Source organism: Oncorhynchus mykiss, chromosome 13 (genome assembly GCF_057628025.1).
Source record: "Oncorhynchus mykiss isolate SJ-2025 chromosome 13, ASM5762802v1, whole genome shotgun sequence".
In the NCBI taxonomy this organism is placed as follows: domain Eukaryota; kingdom Metazoa; phylum Chordata; class Actinopteri; order Salmoniformes; family Salmonidae; genus Oncorhynchus; species Oncorhynchus mykiss.
The window spans coordinates 57,788,712-57,810,295 of NC_143034.1; the positions used below are offsets into that span (position 1 = coordinate 57,788,712).

The following is a 21,584-nucleotide window of genomic DNA, read 5'->3' on the forward strand; positions in this document are numbered from 1 at the left end:
AGAATGCTGTGGTAGCCATGCTGGTTAAGTGTGCCTTGAATTCTAAATAAATCACAGACAGTGTCAACATTAAAGCACCCACACACCGTCACACCTCCTCCTCCATGCTTTCGGTGGGAACCACATGTGGATATCATCTGTTCACCTACTCTGCGTCTCACAAAGACACAGCGGTTGGAACCAAAAATCTCAAATTTGGACTCATCAGACCAAAGGACAGATTTCCACCGGTCTAATGTCCATTGCTCATGTTTCTTGGCCCAAGCAAGTCTCTTATTATTTATTATTGGTGTCCTTTAGTCGTAGTTTCTTTGCAGCAATTCGACCATGAAGGCCTGATTCACACAGTCTCCTCTGAACAGTTGATATTGAGATGTGTCTGTTACTTGAACTCTGTGAAGCATTTATTTGGGCTGCAATCTGTGGCTGGTAACTCTAATGAACGTATCCTCTGCAGCAGAGGTAACTTCCTTTCCTGTGGCGGTTCTCATGAGAGCCAGTTTCATCATAGCGCTTGATGGTTTTTGTGATTGCACTTGAAGAAACTTTTAAAGTTCTTGAGATTTTCCGCATTGACTGACTTTCATGTCCTGAAGTCATGATGGACTGTCATTTCTCTTTGCTTATTTGAGCTGTTTTTGCCATAATATGGACTCTGTTTTTTACCAAATAGGGCTATCTTCTGTTTACCACCCCTACCTTGTCACAACACAACTGATTGGCTCAAATGCATTAAGAAAGAAAGAAATTCCACAAATTAACTTTTAACAAGGCACACCTGTGAATTGAAATGCATTCCAGGTGACTACCTCATGAAGCTGGTTGAGGGAATGCCAAGAGTGTGCAAAGCTGTCATCAAGGCAAATGGTGGCTACATTGAATCATTTCAAATCTCAAATATATTTTGATTTTTTTTAACACATTTTTGGTTACTACATGATTATGTGTTATTTCATATATGTTATTCATAGGTTTGATGTCTTCGCTATTATTCTACAATGTAGAAAATAGTTTTAAAAAAACAAAAAAACAACCTTGAATGAGTAGGTGTTCTAAACGTTTTGACCGGTAGTGTATATGTGTGAAATTGGTTTTGATTTAGAATGGACCAATATCATGGACCTCTCTCTCGAAACTGTGGTTCATTTTCATGCCAGCCAGGTATGCTAATCTCCTGCTGTAAAGATAAGCAATGTGCTTAATATTAGGAAAGTTGAGAAATAAATATAGTAGGCCTAGCCTATAGAAAGGTGATGGAATATTGTGAATGTGAGGTGTGGAGCAAAGTGCGGAGCTATTGAATGACGTTTGCATTGCCCTTGCAGATACTGTATGATTCTTGGGCTGCGGGCTTGTGTTGAAGTGTTCTAGCTTGTAATGTCAAAAGCCATGCTGTCGGCATCCTCAGATACTGCCTGGGAAGGTACACCTTACCTGCCTCCTATCTCCAAATAATTTAAAACAGGAGGATTTCTGTATTTCTGTAACAAAATAACTTCCTGACAGGACACAGTGTTTCATTGGGTCACTGTGTTCGGGGACATCTAGCTATTAGAAGAGGCATTTTAATGAAGTGAAAGAGCCTGCTTCGTGCTGGCCACTAGAAGACCAGATATGTTGAGTGTGTGGTATGCTAATAAACATCAGCATTCAACACCCACAGCGTAGGGCTGTCAGTGTGTGGACTTAAAGAGTATTACACTAAGATCTTTCAGCACTCCCCGGGTTGCTATGCATCATTATTATATAGACTAATACCACCACGGTATATTCCATACAGGAACATGTCCACTCACTGACTTATCTGATAGCTAGTGTTTTATTCCATTTGTTACGAGTTATGATAATGTTATAGTGGTATGGTGAAATGACTCAAATAATGGCACACTACGCATACTGTACCATATAGATTTAGAAGCATAATTGTATGTGGGACTGTAATGCTTTACATGCCCTTGCGATCATGTCCCTTTTTTGACGCCCTGTTAGGAGCCAGTTACCAGCTGATTGAAAAGCCAGGTGCTTTCCTCCTCTCACGTTTCTCATGGTGGCTGTTTTTCTATGTGTGCTTTTGGGTCAGTACGAACTTCGCAACCTTTCCAGCAACTCTACTTAAACTGGCAACCCAGGACCCGCAAATGCAATGAAGCTCGTACATGAACTTTACCAAGCTTGTTAATGCTGAATTTAAGCAATGGCTAATACACTTCTTGTAAAAATGATTACATCGTTTGCTACATGTACTAATGTAATGTATAAGAATTGTTGTTCATGACTTATATATGATAACGTGTTCTCATAAATACACGGAGGAGGTTTTCGCGGCATAGGTTAAGCCTAGTCCAGGACTAAAAAGCACTTTCAATGGAGATTCACTGTCTGGGAAACCGCACCATGGTGTACCATGTATACATGAGTTACAAACCGTTTACTAAGTAGGCCCTCGAAGGAATAGAACTTGGTAACCTACATTGTGCTTACAGAGCAGAGGTACAGACAAGGTAAACATTAACCAGCATTAAAGATGTTTGCACTAAATATGTTTTCCCTATAGCTGTGCCAGAGCAACATAAACCCCATAATACTCCTTAATCACAGGATATCCAAAGCCGGGTGTCCCTGCCCACGCACGGTGTCATGGTGACATTGTTGGTTTCTTAGCGACAGGGAACCCAGAGATTTATGTGGCACCACCGGCATGCAGGCAGCAGCCCAATTGGTCTGTAAGATTTATCTTACTCTCTTCACCCTTCACTCACTCTATCCTCTACCTTCTTTCTCATCCTTTAATTTCTTATCCTTCGATTTGTCTATTATCCCCCCTTTCCTCTATCCCATGTGACCATCCTCACTTTTCCAAATTTATTTTGGTTTCTCTTGCTTAGCTATCTGTGGCCTGTGATATATTATCTGTCCTTGACACCATACATCACTCCATAGTGCTATGCAGAGACTTATATATTGGTATATTGATATATATGGGTAGGCCGTCATTGTAAATAAGAATTTGTTATTAACTGACTTGCCTGGTTAAATAAAGGTTAAATAAATACGTAGAAAATATTGAGAGGCTTTGGTGCTATGAACATGGCTGTATGCTTATAATATACACACCTCCATGGGACCCTGTATTACCCACTACCCAACGTGTGTGAGAGTGGGGAAGTTAAAGCATATGAGCTGGACAGGAAACATTTGAACTTCAACACATAAAACATCAATATACCGCTCACTTTTGCTGGTAGACATGGTCTGTAACATAATTATCCAATTTGATCACACATCAAACAGTGTTTCATCTAGAGCATGGACTTGTTTATGCATTTTCTTAAATCCCTTTTTAAAGCTAAGCAACAAACTCATAGGATTCCATTCTTGAAGATTCCAACTCTCATGTGCACCAGTGTCATCTTCCCCCAGCTTCCTGGTAGACAGGCATTCATCAGGGCTGGTGCTGATAGGCTCCTCTGGATGCAACCTGGACTCATGGGTAGATGTAACATAGTAAATGTAAATCCTGACACTCCAATTAGTATATGTTACGTTTCCTATGGTATGTATTAATTTGTGGATGTCCATCATCCATTTCATATGATATGCTATGAATTACAATTCGTATATGTTACAAATTGCAATTCGTAAAATGTTACAAATTCGTACAATATGTAAAGCATTTGTTAAACTTATGACATGTTATGAATTCCAATTTGTTATGGCTAATGTTAGCTAGGTGGCTAATGCTAACATTAGCTAGTCTAGAAGTTAGGGTAAATTGTTAAGGTTAGGGGAAGGGTTAGCTAACATGCTAAGCAGTTGCAAAGTTTCTAATTAGCTAAAATGCTAAAGTTGTCCTTGATGAGAATCAAACACGAAACCTTTGGGTTGCTAGACGTTCACGGTATACCCCCGACCAACCACCCAACTTTCGTTTTTGCCTTAAGTAATCTTCTGTCTTATGTAACCATACCGAACATAACATATCATACTAATTTGAGTGTCCTGGATTTACATTTACTATGTATTTACTATGTTACATCTGGTCTATGAGACCAGAATGCTGGATGAGAGCTATTTGTGGAAAAAGTAAAAGGTGACCAACTACCTAATGCTGATGGACAGGCTGGTGTTACGAATCATTTATGAATAAGGATGATTTTTCATTCAACAAAACATCCGTGGTTAGTTTGAGAGAGATTGGAGAGCTGCAATGACGTAGATATAGGTCAGGTGTAACATTCAAAATCATATTAATTCAGATATATTCATACATATAAAATACAAATATAACAATGTACCTGTCGGCTGCCACTAGAAAGACACTAGAAAGACAATCAGACATATTTTTCTGATATAACTTTCCCCACATTGCTTGAGTGTTTTCTACTGTCATATGCCTTCCCACCTGACACAGTGGCATATCTTTTAACTAACAAATTACTTTGTCGCTCTCTCCCTTCTTCCATTCAAGCTCTCCATTTTCCTTCAGCTGTCCTCGTCACCTCATCCCTTCCTTTCTCAAGTTAACAGAGCGAGGTGGGAGGAACATGGGGATAAGGTTGAGGTTAAAGGTTTCAGGGCAGAGCCTAACATAATGCTGTGTTTGTAGGACCAAAGTGGTAGCTGGTAATGTGGGGTGGGGGGGCAGAGGACACTAAAGCGAGGGAGCTCAACACTGAGCTTCTGAAAATAAGGGGCTACACTTCACAGCTGTGTACATAGACTAAAAACAGACAAGTGAACGTTGAGGCTGACTGACGAGGGGTGGCCATGTTGACACAGGGGTTCCAGAACATTCTGTCTCTAAAGCTATACTGCTGGCATTTACAATCCCCCTAGCCTGACTCATTCTTATAAATATGAGGGAGAGGAGAAGTGTAATTGGAAGACAGTGAGAAGGGTAGAGACCAACTGGGAGATGGGTAGAGACCGAGAGGGGGAAGAGTGGTAGAGAGACAGAAGGAGAAGGGTAGAATCAGAGGGAGAAGGGCAGTAGAGACACGGGGATAAGGGTAGTAGAGACAGACAGAAGGGTGGTAAAGACACAGAAACTATGGCTTAGAATTCAGCAAAGATGAGATGGGAGTAAAGGCAGAACTAGAGAGCCAGGCAGAGAATTGAATAGAAGCAGAAGGATTTTCACAAGGAGGGACAGAGTAAGAGATCAGAGAAGAAATTTGAGGAGGGTGGTTGGACTTAACCAGTGACTCAATAGTGTCCTGGCAACACTGTATTATTGGACTGTGAAGCATGACTGCTTCGATGTGGTTTTATGTTCCCGCCAGTCAAGCCGTGCAATAAAATAGAGATTAATGGCAGGACAGGGTATGTGATCTGAATGACAGTTCTCTGACACTGCAATAGCTAAACACATATTAAACACACCTTATTACACTACTGTCTACAGCTATTACACTAAGTACTTTTAAGAATTACCACAAACAAAATGCTGCAAATATTGTCCATGGTGACATGTTCACGAAAGCGACAATTTCCCTTTGTCATCCTCCATTGAATTGCGCTAACGTTGAACGAATCTTCAATAAGGCATCGTTCTGGATGGGCAGAGAAAGAGGACATCTAGTGGAGTAGAGAAGACTGAAAACAACTCCCATTTCCTTCTTTACTCAGCGTCCCCCACCCACCCCACTCTTGAATATGTTTCCAGCGGCATCATACTGGCTATCAATACCATAGTCAGACAGACACAGTTATCAGGTAGTAATAAATATTTTATTTTCCCCCATCAGTTCAATATTAAAAATGAAGTTCATGACATACGTTCTCAAGGTTAGCTCATCTGTCTCATCTCTACATAATTATTTACAAGTAGAAGAAACTGCTCCACATAAATCATGTTGGCATGGCGATCATCGGCCTCCTCCATTAGCTGCTCCAACCCCGGACTGATCCTGAGCTCCTGACATCATCAGGAAGAGAACGAGGGGAACAATGTACATCCACTGGAGAGAGGGAGGCAGATGTTCATGTTATTATCAAATGATACAAGATGTTAATCTAACTCAGGGTAAGACTACAAGCTGTGATTAGTGATGCTTCTCCTGCACAACAGTCCCACAGTTTCATCCCGTTCAATGTCCACCTCACTCAGCAAACGAGAGAAGGACAAAGAGTGGCTGAGAGAGTGAGGTGAACAGTGAAGTGAAACACATCTCAGGGTCAATGCCAATGAAAAGTGTGTAAAAGAAGGAGGCACAAAATGACTGTGGTGACTTTGGCTACTTAAACTGTGATAATCTAATCCACTTTAGCAACAAAGGTGTGTATGTTGTCCAATCATATTTTACCAGAGTGCTTCAGCTTATTACTAATCAATGGGACACACCTGGATTAATTAAAGGTCTGCAGTGACACAAAAAAAACTGATCATTAGCACTGGATCATTAGCATTGACCTTGAATGACAAGGACAGGAGAGGAGGGACAAACAGGAAAAATGATTAGTGAAAAATGTTAGCGTTAATCAAATCAGTGAACAGTATAACACATAAGCTTGCAAGAAGCAGAAGAGACATGGAGCGCGGCACAGACATAGGCTGACAGCCCAGAGTGAGTTGCTGAATGAGCCAAAGTGAGAACAGTACTTGAGTGGGAATCAGCTCTGCTGCTCTTCGGCTCCCCCTGCTGAGGGTTGTGCCGAACTGCTGGCCATGAGGAAGATTGCACCTCCCAGAATCAAATACCACTGGAACACAGCACAGCATAGCACTAAGTCAACAAATGGCACAGCACAGCACTGAGTCAACAAATGACACAGTCACACTCAGCAACACAGACTCAGACAACAGCACTGATTAAATCAAACACAGCAATGGAAGCACAGCACATAAAACAACACAGCACAGAGCCCTATACTATGAACGCGGTTTGAGCAGTTAGTGAGGTAACGTTGGTCAACCGAGTTAAACTCGGTATAACTGATACCACGGAAGTGGCTCACCTTTTAGCCAGGTACATTTCTATGGCAACAAATCCTTCAGAACTACCCTGCTCTCATTCAAGGTTAACTCAGGGCTAACTCAATTTATCCTGATTGAAGTGTCTGAGCTGCGAGTCGAGGACCAAACGCAATCAGACTCCCTCCCTCTTGCAAAGATTGCATCACCATCCCCTTAATTTGAGGAAGACGACTTTGTGTGTTAAAATACGTAGAGTTAGCGGCAGGCGGACAACCAATATCAACCGTTGTAGTACGGATAAAGCCTGAGCTGGAATGTGAAGCTAACTGAAGCTGGCTAGCTAGAAAACCCAGAGTAGCTTCAAATCGTAGCATACCCCTCAGGACAGGACATATCCGTATTGGTTAGACAAAACAAAGACACCTAACAACATGCAGATATACACTGAGTATACCAAACTTAAGAACACCTTCCTAATATTCAGTTGCACCCCCCTCTTTGCCCTCAGAACAGCCTCAATTCATCAGGACATGGGACTCTACAAGTAGGGCTGTTACAGTGACCCCATTACTGCCACACCGGCGATCACGAGTCATGATTACAGTCAAATTCCACGTGACCGTTTAGTTACAGTAATTAGGCTTCTCCAAGCTCTTATGCTGCTGCTGATCATTAGTAGCCTACAAAACTTGCTATCTGCCTGGTACTCAGCTCTCTATTGTCCCTCTAATCACTTTGACATCAATGCAGATGTAATTGAAAATCAAAACACTAAATGAGAGCCCATGCGTGTGATGGCCTCTATTAAAAAGAGGAGGATCCCGTCAGCTTTCTATGGGCTAGGCCTACTATATTTATTTCTCAACTTTCATAATATTAAGCACATTGCTTCTCTTTACAAAGGGAGTATAGCCGACCTGGCTGGCAAGAAAATGAACCACGTGAAAGTCGTCCTCTATTCGCTGTTTAAGTGCATAGATGACATGTATTTTCTCACCCTGCCAATTCCGACAGGTGAATGATAATGGTACATTCTAAATCAAATACTTAATAATGTGTGCAATTTAGTTATGTAAAGACAAGAATAAATCAAGAATAGTCTGATGGGTGATAATATTAGTCTATCACTTGTGAATGATGTGTTATAACTTGTGAATGATGCCCAGCTTGTGTGCAGTAAGGAAAGAAACAGCGCATGCCTTTTATTGGCGACTTTTTCAAATCATAGTCGCACACGTCATGTAGCCTGGCCTATATGTTTAGTTGTGATACAAACCATATCAAAAGTGGCCAAATAACTTCTTAAAATGAGGCATATTAAATCAGCTTTACAACGGGTTCAGAGCCTAACTGGCATACATACGCAGCATGTGAGTCAAGAAGACCATTTTCACCATATAAATACACCTTTATTTATTTATATATGTATATATATAAAAGCATTACATGTATAATTGCATTTGCGGTCACATTTGAGAATTATGTTTTCCCAATAATGGACATCCGCACTTTTAGCCTACTGCCAGGTGCACATTGCTGCGGTTATAATGTGAAGAAATGCCTAATAGTTTAGCAACATTTTCAACTAAACGTTCTGATCTGTTGTGTCAGCTTCATTGCTTAAAATATGTTTTTTGATGCTAGTGGTGGTATTCATTTGGGATCTATCCCATCCCACAACTGTCCCAGACTATTTTTGGAATATTTATTTTTTTCGCACAGAATGTCAATTTTTGTACTATGGAGGATGGTAGATTGACATAGTCGAGTGCCTTTGCTATTTGTTAGGCCTGACGAAAAGTAAATGTGGACAGTTCTTTCAATATCTTCAATATGCGCCTCGGAATTGAATAAGGACGCGCGCAGTGGCGTCCCCGAAGTGTCTGTCTTCACTTGTAGCCTGTGAGAAAGACATGATCACGTAACGGAGAGCCATATGAGTGAGAGGTGCTTTATATTCAGCCCAAGGGCATAACGGCCACTGGTGGCAATGGCATGAATTTTTTTAGGAGCAATACGGCCACACAAAGGGGATGCCGCCAGGAAATTCAAGGCATTATCAAGTGCTTGTCAAATTGTGAATGAGAGACTGATGTGTACAACCTGCGCAAGAAACAAAGCAGAGCTCATGCCTTTCATGCGACTTTTTTCAAATCATCATTACAGTCGCATCATGCAGCCATAGAATGTATTACAAAACATATAGCCCAACATTTGTATCACAACTAAAGTTACATAAATCTCTAAATTAAGCATATAGGAGTACCTGTTCCTTTGTTAATTGCTCAACACAGAATAGCCGCATGTGCGCCCTCCCTCAAATCAAAATATCCTTTCTATTTTATTCAACCATGTTCAATTCTATTCTTCATATTATAAAATAATATAAAATAATGCCACGGAATTCTAAGCAAATCTTGTCTGCTAAATGAACTAGTGCAGCCCACAGCCGTATGGCATAGCCAGATCAGGGCCTAACACTCAGAGTATGCTACCCTGTTCTGAAATAGACCACATTTTCTTCATATCATGTTTCTTTAGACCTGTCTAAAATAAATCATGGATTTATTGTGATGGTGTAGGCTATATTACATGGATTTATTAGACTTGATGTAGATGTTCCAAAGATCTCCATCAGTGGAGTTTCGCAGTTTCACTGTACCGGCCGTGTGTACTTAGACTTGCATGGCTTAATCTTTGAGACAAGCATATGCTACTGGCAGGATCAACCACAGCCACTCACAACATAGAGGTTGTACCTAGGCACACTAAGCAAAGAACAACCAGGGACCGGTCCTATCCCGTAGGCTATGCGTGGAAGACAGGAGATGCTAAATGTGTTTATGTTAATTAATGGTAAATTACTGTGAGACCGGCAGTTATTTGCTTGACAATCACCAGCGTATGAAATGTCATTACCGCCACAGCCCCATCTACAAGGTGTTGAAAGTGTTGATGTCCTTTGGGTGGTGGACCATTCTTGATACACACGGGAAAGTGTTGAGAGCGGACAAATCCAGCAGCGTTGCATTTCTTGACACAAACCGGTGCGCCTGGCACCTACATACCCTGTTCAAAAGGCACTTAAATCTTTTGTCTTGCCCATATACCCTCTGAACGGCACACATACACAATCCATGTCTCAATTGTCTCGAGGCTTAAAAATCCTTCTTTAACCTGTCTCCTCCCCTTCATCTACACCAATTAAAGTGGATTTAACAAGTGACATCAATAATCTTTCACCTGGATTCACCTGATCAGTCTGTCATTGAAAGAGCAGGTGTTCCTAATGTTTCGTACACTTAGTGTATATATATAATGGAACAGAGCAGCTCAAGACTGAACAGCAGAGCAGAGTTTAAAAGACTTGAAGAGCCCAGGGATAGACCCAATAGACGGCCATAATGACACAGTGCAGGACACAAACCACAGATGTCTATGCACACTTACATATTTGGCAAAGAAGGATTTCTGCTCCTGTGGCTTGCCTCTCTTTTCATGTTCTATGTCCATGCGCTCAATAAACAGAGCCGTCTCCGGCCTGGGGGAGAGGATGATGAAGAATATTGTTAGTCAGAGAAAGAGAAAGGTTGAAGTCGACCCAAAAGAGTTAGAAAATCAAATCAAATGAAGATTTGATAGAGCAGGAACCATATTTCTGTGACCAGAACATCAATAAGGACTGATGACTCACTGGGGTGCATTGGTAGGCGGTATGATGGTCAGCGTAGTATTAAAGGCCTCCAGATCAACTTCGTCCTCCACCTCTGTCCCCCGACACGCGCCTGGAATGGTCACTATGGAAACGCCGATGAGGTAGCCTGAGACATCAGTGTGGAGGGTGATGACATCGCTGAGGTGGGACTCAACTAAAGAGCACTGAGGGAGACAGAGAAGAAACAGATATGTTTACAAAAGAAAATGCCAATGAGGTGTGTTGTCTTTTTTATTTCAGCTTGCTATGAGGGTGAGACACACATACCGCTCTGACGAACGCCGTCAGGTAGCCATCCATCTGGCGCTCTGTCTGCCTGTCTGTCAAAGACACTCTGGGCACTCGGATTTTGTACAGACCATCCACAGCAGCCACTTCCTGTGTCAGAGGGAGAGGAGGGATACAGATTCAGAACAAAATCCTGACTGCTGACAGTAAACTCCAAACCACATCTGCCTCTACCTTCCTCTCCCACCTTCAGATTGTTCCTGTCCTCCTCTGATAGCTGGCTCTGGGAGAGGGACACACTGGTCTCCCTCCCACCCCTTAACTGCAGAGCTCCACGCATACGGAACCGAGACACATCATCTGAAAGAAAGAAATGGTATAACAACACATGATGAGCACCAAAATCGTGACCTCGATATCTCCTTCATTTGGTAAATGGAACCTTGAAGAATAACATACCACAGTTAGACAATACATACTCACCAACTTCAAAGGAATGCTCAAGAGGGACAGAGAATCCACTGAAGTCTGTGTCCAGCCCATCACCAGTCTGTGGAGAAGGAAATAGATGCAGTTTTACTAGAAAGAATAGATTCCGACTCTTGCTTACAGGTACACTGTGGTTGGAATAGCTTCCTGTTTAGATTAAGACACCGCGGAGCTGGAGCGAGATATGGCTTGGAAAACGTACCTCAATCCACAGAATTGTGTTGTACTACAAATTGTCCAATTATCCCAAATGTTAGACCGATAATTTATTTTTTAATGGCAGTGTCTGTCAGCCAATCATCTCCTTTGTTGTGTCCCCGACTAAAAAAAATATTGGTCGACCAAAAGTTGTCTGTTCTTTCGACCAATCGATTGACATATCCTATGTGTTTCAACTATATGCACAGAGCCTGTCCGATGCTTTAAGTGAACTGTTTGATTAATTAGTTAAGACACAAATGACTAGAGGGAATCCGACCGCAATTGATTTGATTGTGCTGCCTGGCTCAGATTTGCTGCTCAGTGTTAAAAAAAAAAAGAGACAGCGAATGACTGTGTGATTAGCACCCGTTGTCTCTCTCTCCTCCCTGCTGCAGAGACCACCACAGAACATCAGTGTGTATAGTGTTGTCTCTCTCTCCTCCCTGCTGCAGAGACCACCACAGAACATCAGTGTGTATAGCACCGTCTGTGTTGCTGAAGCTGCAACAGCCATTTCTGACTGAAAAGTTCTGTTACCAAAATTACTCATTTGTTTAGGAAAAACTATCCCCATTCCCTCAACCTGTGCTCTCTTTATGTGACACATGTATGCTTCACATGCACGTGACCAATAGGGCCTGACCTATAGCATATCATAATCACATCAATAAATTGGTTAGAACAAACTCTGTACACCTTTACACGTGACAGCAAAATGAATGCAGAGGACGTGACAAATAAACTTGAAGCAGGGGAACGTTTACTGGTTGCGCAGGAGGTAAAGGGGAAGCCAGATGTGTGGAATAAATTTAGCTAGTTGTGGAAATAACGTTACATTTTTAGTAGCACATGTCTTAGACTGATGAACTGTGCCATTTCAACGGCCTCCACAATGGATCAGTTCACTCAGACAGGTGTCTTGTACACCATTATTATTATTTTTTTACTAAAGAAATCTCAGTCGACCAACAACCTATCAACCAAACAATCGACCAATTGACTAAATGGGGTCAGCCCTATATTCAACACGACCTGTCATTCCATAATGGCTGCTGTGGCTACTGCTATCTAGCATTAGGACTAAAAACGGCAGTTTTCCCCCCAAAAAACTAGCAGTCCTTCATTCTTCTCGGTGTAACAGTTGGGATAATGGGACATGTTTTAAGTGTAACGCATTTTCTCATCCCCCGTGGTGTATTAACCTAAACAAGAATCGAAACTATCCGACCCAGCGCAGATGTAAACAAGCGTAGGATCGGAATCTATTCTGGCTAGCAGTTTTACTTACTGCATTGGCAGTTCCCAGGGCAAAACTAATTTGATTGGCTTTTGAAAGTTGGGGTAGAACATTTTTCAACAGAAGTGCTGCAGCAAGAAGGAGCAAAAAGTGCAGTTAGCTAACTAGGGCCCCAATGGATGCTGTAATAGAGATATCTACCCTGGGAACACTTTACAATGAGCAGTTCAGATGTAAGATGACATTTCCACAAATTGGTCCTGCCATTCAAACATAGTGGTACTGATCCGAATTCTTCTTGGCTTGATTTACAGTGCGTATGTGTTGAACACATCCGTGCAATATTACAAATGACTACCATAGCGTGACAAATTGAGCACCACCACCAAGGCAGTCAAAGCCACCTACCTAGATAACGTTAGCTATCTAACTAACTACGGCTAGCTAAACAACATAATATCAATCTAGCTAGATTTACTATAACGCTAATTTTGCTGCCAACGTTACGTGTTTGATATGCGTTGGTGAAAACATTATCTGCACAGTAAGTAACGCTGTATTGCATTCATGCGTTGTATTCATTAACTCATTTGGCTAGTTAGCTAAGGTCGGACGGTTAGCAAGAGCTAACAGCAAGTACCCTAGTTATCTAAGTTAATGGAATTAGATATTGGCAAATAAAATCAAAAGTGGTTTTGACATACCTTTCTGCCAGTGTTGCAACACGCAAAATCAGCACACAATATAAGTATTGTGGGAATAATTGACAGTAACAAAAAGGACCGTGAAACTGAAGCCATTTTGTCGGACGGTGCGTCAAAGTAAACATGGAACTACAATGTTACGCGTTGACGTAACACACTGGAGAACGAGCACCAACCTATAGTAAACTGCAGGTGGCGATAGAGTAGCGTTGAGAGCAAACTTCATGCAGGACTGTTGAAATGTCTAGATAGGAGATTGAAAAACGAAAGTTGGCGGAGTGGCGTGGAGGGGGGTTGGGCAGGGGGATGGAGCATTGGAAGTTAAGACCAGGTTTAGCCATTGTTCTCTATCTTACTTCTGGCCTTCACAAGAGAAGGTCACAGTTGTTTTATAGGTTGTTCTTCATTTATTTGGCGTGGGCTATGGACAAACAGTAGCCCGTGTGAAGTTAGGTTAATGAACCGTAAACTTGTAAACTCAAACCTCTGTCTGGACAATTGTTCCTCTATGATCTAGTCAGGTCATTTAAAAAAAACATTACAGTTCCTCAATGTAGGATGCAAGCATTTTTGTAAACGTGTGGTTAGCGTGTATTTGAATACATTTTTTATTTTGTTTAAAAAAGTCGAATAAGATAGTACTTTATTAATCTCCCAAAGGGGACATTTGATAAAACAAGAAAACACAACAAAGGACGCACAGACCCTAAAAGCAGAACATCAAACAAATATAAAAACGAAGTGTTCGTGTGACTTATTGAAGAACACGTGATTAGTCTTGTTCAAAACACAATGTGTTGAGCTCCCGTTCTTTGCGTTTTAATTTCACTGTCTTAATATATTACCCTTCTTTTACTAAATAATGTATAGGCCTAGAGTTATCCGTGAGACTAATTATGTATATTATGGACTTCAAATATATTATTTGCTGTGACATGGAGAGTGAGGGCGAGCATAATTATAGTAAATGGGCTACACAGATACTCACATTGTCACACATTCAATACAAGCAAAAGGCCCAGGAGTGTAGTCATGTACCATCCTGTTTCACTTGAAACCTGTATATTTTACCTTCCTTCCCAGGATTCCTGTTTCTGTCTGAATGTGTGAGTGTTCCTTATGGGACATGGCAACTCCCCTGCCATGTGATTCTCTCAAATTCTTGCTTTCAATCCATTCCCTCTCGCTGGGGCTGCCCATTACTCTCTGTCACCACTCTCAGACAATGGTACTGCCTCCCTGTACACCCCTCCATACTATTCTTAGGACAATCAGCACCATGTACACAGCATGTCCCTTCATGTGAAATTGTAGAATGACCTTCAAAAATAATAATCCGAATATAATAATTAATTGAATATGGAATTTTTTTTACATTTTGGCCTTACCCAGGCCTCCTTTAAGACTCCATAAAGTTTAATCTGTAGCTGCTACAAAGCAACAATTGGTGTCAATAATCCTTCCAAAAACCCTTTGATGGATTACATTTTGTGGAAATCTCTTTTGTTATAGTTTGTGAGGAATCACCCATTAATATCTTATGAGCCCCTACTGAGAAGTTAAGAACCTTGGATGATCAGAGTGGGCGCACCAGTTGGTGTATGGTTCTTAACATGTATCTCAAATTAGAATTTTAGTGTTAAAAGAATCAAGTTTCAACCTCTACTATGGATCATTCAGTCCTCTCGGGACAGATCTATAGTAGCAGTTCAGGTCCATTACATGAAATCCAAATTGTTGTAATTTGTAATTCAACAAAATAGGAAAAATGCCCCAAAAAAATCACTTGGGGGCGGCCCGTCAGGAAGTCCAGGATCCAGTTGCAGAGGGAGGTGTTTAGACCTAGGATCCTTAGCTTAGTGATGAGCTTTGAGGGCACTATGGTGTTGAACGCTGAGCTGTAGTCCAGGTGGGAAAGGACAGTGTGGAGTGCAATAGAGATTGCATCATCTGTGGATCTGTTTGGGCAGTATGCAAATTGGTGTGGGTCTAGGGTTTCTGAGATAATGGTGATAATATGAGCCATGTCCAGCCTTTCAAAGCACTTCATGGCTACGGACGTGAGTGCTACGGGTCTGTAGTCATTTAGGCAGGTTACCTTAGTGTTCTTGGGCACAGGGACTATGATGGTCTGCTTGAAACATGTTGGTATTACAGACTCAATCAGGAACATGTTGAAAATGTCAAGGAAGAGACATGCCAGTTGGTTAGCAAATGCCCGGAGCACACGTCCTGGTAATCCGTCTGGCCCCACGGCCTTGTGAATGTTGACCTGTTTAAAGGTCTTACTCACGTCGGCTACGGAGAGCGTGATCACACAGTCGTCTGAAACAGCTGATGCTGTCATGCATGCCTCAGTGTTGCTTGCCTTGAAGCGAGCATAGAAGTGATTTAGCTCATCTGGTAGGCTTGTGTCACTGGGCAGCTCGCGGCTGTGCTTCCCTTTGTAGTCTGTAATAGTTTGCCGGCCCTGCCACATAAGATGAGCGTCGGAGCCGGTGTAGTACGATTCGATCTTAGTCCTGTATTGGCGCTTTGCCTGTTTGATGGTTTGTCGGAGGGCATAGCAGGATTTCTTATAAGCTTTCCTGGTTAGAGTCCCGCACCTTGAAAGCGGTGGCTCTACCCTTTAGCTCAGTGCGAATGTTGCCTGTAATCAATGGCTTCTGGTTTGGGTATGTGCGTACAGTCACTGTGAGGACGACTTCCTCGGTCCACTTATTGATAAAGGCAGTGACTGATGTGGTGTACTCCTCAATGCCATCAAAAGAATCCCGGAACATATTCCAGTCTGTGCTAGCAAAACAGTCCTGTAGATTAGTTCTGGGCCACTGCAAAGTCCATGGAGAACAGGTGTCCTCCCAGCTGCCCACTGCACTGAGGCTAGGTAACACAGTCACCACCGATAAATCCATGATTATCGAAAACTTCAACAAGCATTTCTCAACGGCTGGCCATGCCTTCCTCCTGGCTACTCCAACCTCGGCCAACAGCTCCCCCCCGCAGCTACTCGCCCAAGCCTCTCCAGTTTCTCCTTTACCCAAATCCAGATAGCAGATGTTCTGAAAGAGCTGCAAAACCTGGACCCGTACAAATCAGCTGGGCTTGACAATCTGGACCCTCTATTTCTGAAACTATCCGCCGCCATTGTCGCAACCCCTATTACCAGCCTGTTCAACCTCTCTTTCATATCGTCTGAGATCCCCAAGGATTGGAAAGCTGCCGCAGTCATCCCCCTCTTCAAAGGGGGAGACACCCTGGACCCAAACTGTTAAAGACCTATATCCATCCTGCCCTGCCTATCTAAGGTCTTCGAAAGCCAAGTCAACAAAGAGGTCACTGATCATCTCGAATCCCACCGTACCTTCTCCGCTGTGCAATCTGGTTTCCGAGCCGGTCACGGGTGCACCTCAGCCATGCTCAAGGTACTAAACGATATCATAACCGCCATCGATAAAAGACAGTACTGTGCAGCCGTCTTCATCGACCAGGCCAAGGCTTTTGACTCTGTCAATCACCATATTCTTATCGGCAGACTCAGTAGCCTCGGTTTTTCCAATGACTGCCTTGCCTGGTTCACCAACTACTTTGCAGACAGAGTTCAGTGTGTCAAATCTTAGGGCATGTTGTCCGGTCCTCTGGCAGTCTCAATGGGGGTGCCACAGGGTTCAATTCTCGGGCCGACTCTTTTCTCTGTATATATCAATGATGTTGCTCTTGCTGCGGGCGATTCCCTGATCCACCTCTACGCAGACGACACTATTCTGTATACTTCCTGCCCTTCCTTGGACACTGTGCTATCTAACCTCCAAACGAGCTTCAATGCCATACAACACTCCTTCCGTGGCCTCCAACTGCTCTTAAACGCTAGTAAAACCAAATACATGCTTTTCAACTGTTCGCTGCCTGCACCCGCACGCCCGACTAGCATCACCACCCTGGATGGTTCCGACCTAGAATATGTGGACATCTATAAGTACCTAGGTGTCTGGCTAGACTGTAAACTCTCCTTCCAGACTCATATCAAACATCTCCAATCTAAAATCAAATCTAGAGTGGGCTTTCTATTCCGCAACAAAGCCTCCTTCACTCACGCCGCCAAACTTACCCAAGTAAAACTGACTATCCTGCCGATCCTCGACTTCGGCGATGTCATCTACAAAATAGCTTCCAATACTCTACTCAGCAAACTGGATGCAGTTTATCACAGTGCCATCCGTTTTGTTACTAAAGCAACTTATACCACCCACCACTGCGACCTGTATGCTCTAGTCGGCTGGCCCTCGCTACATATTCGCCGCCAGACCCACTGGCTCCAGGTCATCTACAAGTCCATGCTAGGTAAAGCTCCGCCTTATCTCAGTTCACTGGTCACGATGGCAACACCCACCCGTAGCACACGCTCCAGCAGGTGTATCTCACTGATCATCCCTAAAGCCAACACCTAATTTGGCCGCCTTTCGTTCCAGTTCTCTGCTGCCTGTGACTAGAACGAATTGCAAAAATTGCTGAAGTTGGAGACTTTTATCTCCCTCACCAACTTCAAACATCTGCTATCTGAGCAGCTAACCGATCGCTGCAGCTGTACATAGTCTATCGGTAAATAGCCCACCCAATTTTACCTACCTCATCCCCATACTGTTTATATTTATTTACTTTTCTGCTCTTTTGTACACCAGTATCTCTACCTGTACATGACCATCTGATCATTTATCATTCCATTCTGCAAAATTTTAATTATTCGCCTAACTCCTCATGCCTTTTGCACACAATGTATATAGACTCTCTCTTTTTTTTCTACTGTGTTATTGACTTGTTTATTTTTTACTCCATGTGTAACTCTGTGTTGTCTGTTCACACTGCTATGCTTTATCTTGGCCAGGTCGCAGTTGTAAATGAGAACTTGTTCTCAACTAGCCTACCTGGTTAAATAAAGGTGAAATAAAAATTAAAAATAAATCTGCTTCGTCTGATCACTTTTTTATTGACCGAGTCACTGGTGCTTCCTGCTTTAATTTGAGCTTATAAACAGGATTCAGGAGTATATAATTGTGGTCAGATTTGCCAAATGGAGGGCAAGGGAGAGCTTTGTATGCGTCTCTGTGTGTGGAGTACAGATGATCTAGAATTTTCTTCCCTCTGGTTGCGCATTTAACATGCTGATAGAAATGAGGTAAAACTAATTTAAGTTTCCCTGCATTAAAGTCCCCTGCCACTAGGAGCGCCGCCTCTGGGTATGCGGTTTCCTGTTTTCTTATTTCCTTATACAGCTGACTGAGTGCGGTCTTAGTGCCAGCATCCGTCTGTGGTGGTAAATAAACAGCCACAAAAAAATATAGATGAAAACTCTCTTGGCAAATACAGCTTATCATGAGATACTCTAATTCAGGCGAGCAAAATCTAGAGACTTCCTTATATTTTGGCCACCAGCTGTTGTTTACAAATATGCACAGACCGCCCCCTCTCGTCTTACTGTGTGTGCTGTTCTATCTAGCCGGTGCAGCGTATATCCCGCAAGCTGAATATCCATGTCGTCATTCACCCACGATTCGGTAAAACATAAGATGTTACAGTTTTTGATGTTCCGTTGATAGCATATTCGTGATCGTACATCATCTAATTTATTGTCCAATGATTGCAAGTAATACTGACGGTAAAGGCAGATTTCCCACTCTCTGTTGACGGATCCTTACGAGGTACCCTGCTCTGTGTCCTCTGTACCTACGTCTCTTTCTCTTGCCAATGACAGAGATTTTGGCATTGTCGGGTGTCTGAAGTACATCCTGTGTGTCCTGCTTGTTGAAGAAAAAAATCTTTGTCTAATCCGAGGTGAGTGATCGCTGTCCTGATATCCAGAACCTCTTTTTTGCTATAAGATACGGTGGCAGAAACCATTATTTTCAAAATAAGTTACAAAATATTCCAAGGGCTTTCTATTTTACTATTTTGTAGAATAACAGTGAAGACATCAAAACTATGAAATAATACATATGGAATCATGTAGTAACCCAAAAAGTGCTAAACATATCAAAATATATTTTACATTTGAGATTCTTCAAAGTAGCCACTCATTTGCCTTGATGACAGCTTTGCACACTCTTGGCATTCTCTCAACCAGCTTCATGAGGTAGTCACCTGGAATGCATTTCAATTAACAGGTGTACGACAGACAATCATTACTTTAAGACATGAAGGTCAGTCAATCCAGAACATTTCAAGAACTTTGAAAGTTTCTTCAAGTGCAGTTGCAAAAACCATCAAGCGCTATGATGAAACTGGCTCTCATGAGGACCGCCACAGGAAAGGAAGAGCCAGAGTTACCTCTGTTGCAGAATATACGTTTATTAGAGTTAACTGCACCTCAGATTGCAACCCAAATACAGTGGGGCAAAAAAGTATTTAGTCAGCCACCAATTGTGCAAGTTCTCCCACTTAAAAAGATGAGAGAGGCCTGTAATTTTCATCATAGGTACACTTCAACTATGACAGACAAAATGAGAAAAAAAATCCAGAAAATCACATTGTAGGATTTTTAATTAATTTATTTGCAAATGATGGTGGAAAATAAGTATTTGGTCAATAACAAAAGTTTATCTCAATACTTTGTTATATACCCTTTGTTGGCAATGACAGAGGTCAAACGTTTTCTGTAAGTCTTCACAAGGTTTTCACACACTGTTGCTGGTATTTTGGCCCATTCCTCCATGCAGATCTCCTCTAGAGCAGTGATGTTTTGGGGCTGTTGCTGGGCAACACGGACTTTTAACTCCCTCCAAAGATTTTCTATGGGGTTGAGATCTGGAGACTGGCTAGGCCACTCCAGGACCTTGAAATGCTTCTTACGAAGCCACTCCTTTGTTGCCCGGCGGTGTGTTTGGGATCATTGTCATGCTGAAAGACCCAGCCACGTTTCATCTTCAATGCCCTTGCTGATGGAAGGAGGTTTTCACTCAAAATCTCATGATACATGGCCCCATTCATTCTTTCCTTTACACGGATCAGTCGTCCTGGTCCCTTTGCAGAAAAACAGCCCCAAAGCATGATGTTTCCACCCCATGCTTCACAGTAGGTATGGTGTTCTTTGGATGCAACTCAGCACTCTTTGTCCTCCAAACACGACAAGTTGAGGTTTTACCAAAAAGTTATGTTTTGGTTTCATCTGACCATATGACATTCTCCCAATCTTCTTCTGGATCATCCAAATGCTCTCTAGCAAACTTCAGACGGGCCTGGACATGTACTGGCTTAAGCAGGGGGACACGTCTGGCACTGCAGGTTTTGAGTCCCTGGTGGCGTAGTGTGTTACTGATGGTAGGCTTTGTTACTTTGGTCCCAGCTCTCTGCAGGTCATTCACTAGGTCCCCCCGTGTGGTTCTGAGATTTTTGCTCACCGTTCTTGTGATCATTTTGACCCCACGGGGTGAGATCTTGCGTGGAGCCCTAGATCGAGGGAGATTATCAGTGGTCTTGTATGTCTTCCATTTCCTAATAATTGCTCCCACAGTTGATTTCTTCAAACCAAGCTGCTTACCTATTGCAGATTCAGTCTTCCCAGCCTGGTGCAGGTCTACAATTTTGTTTCTGGTGTCCTTTGACAGCTCTTTGGTCATAGTGGAGTTTGGCGTGTGACTGTTTGAGGTTGTGGACACGTGTCTTTTATACTGATAACAAGTTCAAACAGGTGCCATTAATACAGGTAACGAGTGGAGGACAGAGGAGCCTCTTAAAGAAGAAGTTACAGGTCTGTGAGAGCCAGAAATCTTTCTTGTTTGTAGGTGACCAAATACTTATTTTCCACCATAATTAGCAAATAAATTCATAAAAAATCCTACAATGTGATTTTCTGGAATTTTTTTCTCATTTTGTCTGTCAGTTGAAGTGTACCTATGATGAAAATTACAGGCCTCTCTCATCTTTTTAAGTGGGAGAACTTGCACAATTGGTGGCTGACTAAATACTTTTTTGCCCCACTGTAAATGCTTCACAGAGTTCAAGTAACAGACATATCTCAACATCAACTGTTCAAAGGAGACTGTGTGAATCGGACCAAGAAACACGACCAAAGGACATTAGACCGGTGGAAATCTGTCCTTT

At 42.3% G+C, this 21,584-nt stretch overlaps 1 protein-coding gene across 2 annotated transcripts; it reads right to left on the reverse strand.

Annotated features, from left to right (window-relative positions):
• Positions 1 to 5,711: 5,711 nt before the first annotated feature.
• On the reverse strand, positions 5,712 to 13,676 carry LOC110486652 (ER membrane protein complex subunit 10). 2 transcript variants are annotated; one of them, XM_021558413.3, is made up of 8 exons: positions 13,491 to 13,676; positions 11,343 to 11,409; positions 11,107 to 11,219; positions 10,899 to 11,009; positions 10,611 to 10,795; positions 10,367 to 10,457; positions 6,602 to 6,702; positions 5,712 to 5,960 (listed from the first exon to the last, which is right to left on the reverse strand). In XM_021558413.3, exons 1-7 carry the CDS (start codon positions 13,584 to 13,586, stop codon positions 6,613 to 6,615), a joined length of 753 nt encoding a protein of 250 aa, XP_021414088.1. In that variant the 5' UTR covers positions 13,587 to 13,676; the 3' UTR covers positions 5,712 to 5,960; positions 6,602 to 6,612. The 2 variants fall into 2 exon arrangements, with proteins under 2 accessions (XP_021414088.1, XP_021414087.1); XM_021558412.3 differs by lacking the exon at positions 6,602 to 6,702 and having other exon boundaries at positions 13,491 to 13,633.
• Between the last annotated feature and the right edge of the window lie 7,908 nt (positions 13,677 to 21,584).